General features: G+C 42.9%; 1 protein-coding gene across 1 annotated transcript; it reads right to left on the reverse strand.

Moving 5' to 3' along the window:
* Positions 1-1,192: 1,192 nt before the first annotated feature.
* On the reverse strand, positions 1,193-1,801 carry LOC130736269 (uncharacterized). The gene has a single exon (XM_057588109.1). The coding sequence runs from the start codon at positions 1,799-1,801 to the stop codon at positions 1,193-1,195; it is 609 nt and encodes a 202-aa protein (XP_057444092.1).
* Between the last annotated feature and the right edge of the window lie 762 nt (positions 1,802-2,563).

The following is a 2,563-nucleotide window of genomic DNA, read 5'->3' on the forward strand; positions in this document are numbered from 1 at the left end:
AGCTGGACCTTTATGAAGAAATCAGAGCGGTAGAGGCGACTCTAGAGACTATGGCGGAGGGTCCTGAGAGGCAGGAGCTGCGCCGAAGCTTGGTCCACTTCGAATATAGGCACTATCGTCTGGAACTAGATAGGACAGAGATGCGTAGGCAATGTAGAAGATTGAGGAAAAATCCTCCTTTCTAAATGATGTAATGCAAGTTTGAATTATTAATAAAAAGAATTTTCAGTTATATGTTGTGTTAAGAATGCAAAAATCATAGATAGAACAAGTAAGCATATAACACATAATGCAAAATGTCATATAATAAACATAAATAAAGGAAAGAAAGAGAAATTACTAAGATAGTAAAGTCAGAGTAAAAAGAAATAAAGAAAATAAAATGAAGAGAGTTCCTAAACTAAGGCTTGGGTGTCCTGCGGAGAAGCTCAGCAAGCATTTCTGCCATGCCCTTGACTAGAACTTCTTGAGATTCAAGACGTCGTTCAATGTTATCAAGTCTGGAAGATCCTGGCTGATTTGAAGCAGACGAAGTGGCTTGATCAGAGGATTGAGTAGCAGAGCCTTGTCAAGAATGAGGAACTTGAGCAGAGGTTGAGGCTATATCAGTGAATGGAATGGGCACAAGTGCTTGATTCCTAAGAGCATCAACTTCAGCTTGTAGTCTAGCAACCCGTTCCAGAGCTTCCAACCTTGCAGCTTCGCGTTGTTCAGCTTCAAACCTTGCTGCCGCTTCTTCTTGCTCTTTCTTCTTCCTTGCTTCTTCAATTGCAATGTAGAGCTGGTCTCTTAACTTCTGTTCATTCAGTGCTTCTCTTCTTCTGAGTCGCTGGATAGCAGCTTCAATCTTTTTATCCTTTTCAGCATTAAGGAAACCCATCGTCACTTTAGCTTGGTCAAGCATCCAAGTGCACAGACGATCTCATTCTTCAGCAACCGAGTCTGGATCCTTACTGAAGTCAGTGCTGCCATGCACGTTGCGAACCTCTATAGATGCTTCATGATTAAATAAGTGGATGCATTCAAGCAGGGTGTTTGGTCCAAGGTAGGTATAAGGAACGATTGGGATACTGGTTTCAGGTGAGGAAGGATGATTGCTGCTAGTAGCTTCAGAGACAGCCTGAGGGGAACCAATTTGCAGAGTTTGAGGTGCAGAGGTATTGGTCTCAGAGTCTGGATGAGAAGTCTCAGTCTAAGGATTTGGAGATTTGACAGAAGAGTGGTTTGAGACAGACTTTTCTTTCTCAGGAGGAGGAGAAAGAGGACGAGGTGGTGACACTGAAGTCAGAGGGACCGCTCTGATTGGAAAATCAGGAGCAACCATAGGTTCCGGTCTGGGTCCAGGATATTGCCTTGGGCTAGGAACGTTCAGGTAATATTCAGGAATTTCTGAGAGCTTTTCATGTGCAACTTGAAAGAATTGCCTAGTGGTCTCAGAGTTGTTGGATGAAGAAGAAATGGCGACATTGGTAGGAAAGGAGACAGAGGGAGCAGGAGAGAGAGTTTCTCTATCAGAGTGTTTAGGTTCAGAGTCCTGCTTTTCAGAGGTTTGTGTTTCAAGGGCTTGTGTTTTAGAGGCTGTTGGAGGATATGGAAGTATAATAAGTGAGTTTTGTTCAGTGGACTTTGGAGTTTGGAGCATTTGCCAGAGGGGTTCTTCTTGAATGGAAGGTTGAAAGAATGAAGGCCTAGGTGGTGAGATGTGAGAGGTTGATTGATCAATTGGTGTAGGGCCAGGAAGAGGAGAATGTATGGCAATAGTAGCACCAGGGTTGGATTCAACAGGAATTGCATCAATCATATTTAAATCATCTTCATCTGAAAGAACAACAAACTTACTTGAAGCTCTGGCTGCAGATCTGGTGATTCTGGTAGAAATAGCAGCTCTAGTAGGCTCCAGAGTTGGTTCTAGATGAGTGACTCTGGTTGCAATTCTGACTGTCTTCTTCTTCTTCTGAGGTGGAGGTTCATCATCATCATCATCACCATCAGAGGGATCCTTAGTTTCAGAGGTGTCAACTTGCTTTCTCTTGGGCTTCTTCTTCTTGGGAGACTCAAAATCCGGAGGTTCTGGCAAAGATCTGAAAAACTCATCAACATCAATTTCATAGCCTTGCCTCTTCAGATCATCAAGATAGTGCATGATGGCCTCTGGATCATTTGCCTTTGACCAGAGAGGGTAGTCCTTCAGAGGGACTCTTCTCTTGCTTACATCAGACTTTGTGATAGTAGAGTTAGTTTCAACTTTATTATCAATCATCCCATCCTCTTCATTGTTGAAGGAGTGAAGACATCTCCAACAATGGTTGTCAGATCTTCTGTGCATCCAGCTTTTCTCAGAGCCTTTATCAACTTGCTCTCAATGAAGATATCAGATAGCAATCTGCCAAATGGAATGTACTTTATTGCAGACGTGGGTGATGCAGTAGTTCTTGACTTTATGATGCAGTCCTTGAGATAGGAGAACAGAAAGTAAGGAAGACAGACTTTAGTGCGTTCCTTGATAAAGAAGAGCAACACCTTCTAAGTGAAGTTGATGTAGTCTGGAGAACTTCCCTTTGGC

This window comes from Lotus japonicus, chromosome 2 (genome assembly GCF_012489685.1).
Source record: "Lotus japonicus ecotype B-129 chromosome 2, LjGifu_v1.2".
Classification (NCBI taxonomy): Eukaryota; Viridiplantae; Streptophyta; class Magnoliopsida; order Fabales; family Fabaceae; genus Lotus; species Lotus japonicus.

Coding starts and splice junctions, on each gene's coding strand:
- LOC130736269 (XM_057588109.1), bottom strand. CDS start 1,801: ATGATTGATGCAATTCCTGTTGAATCCAACCCTGGTGCTACTATTGCC.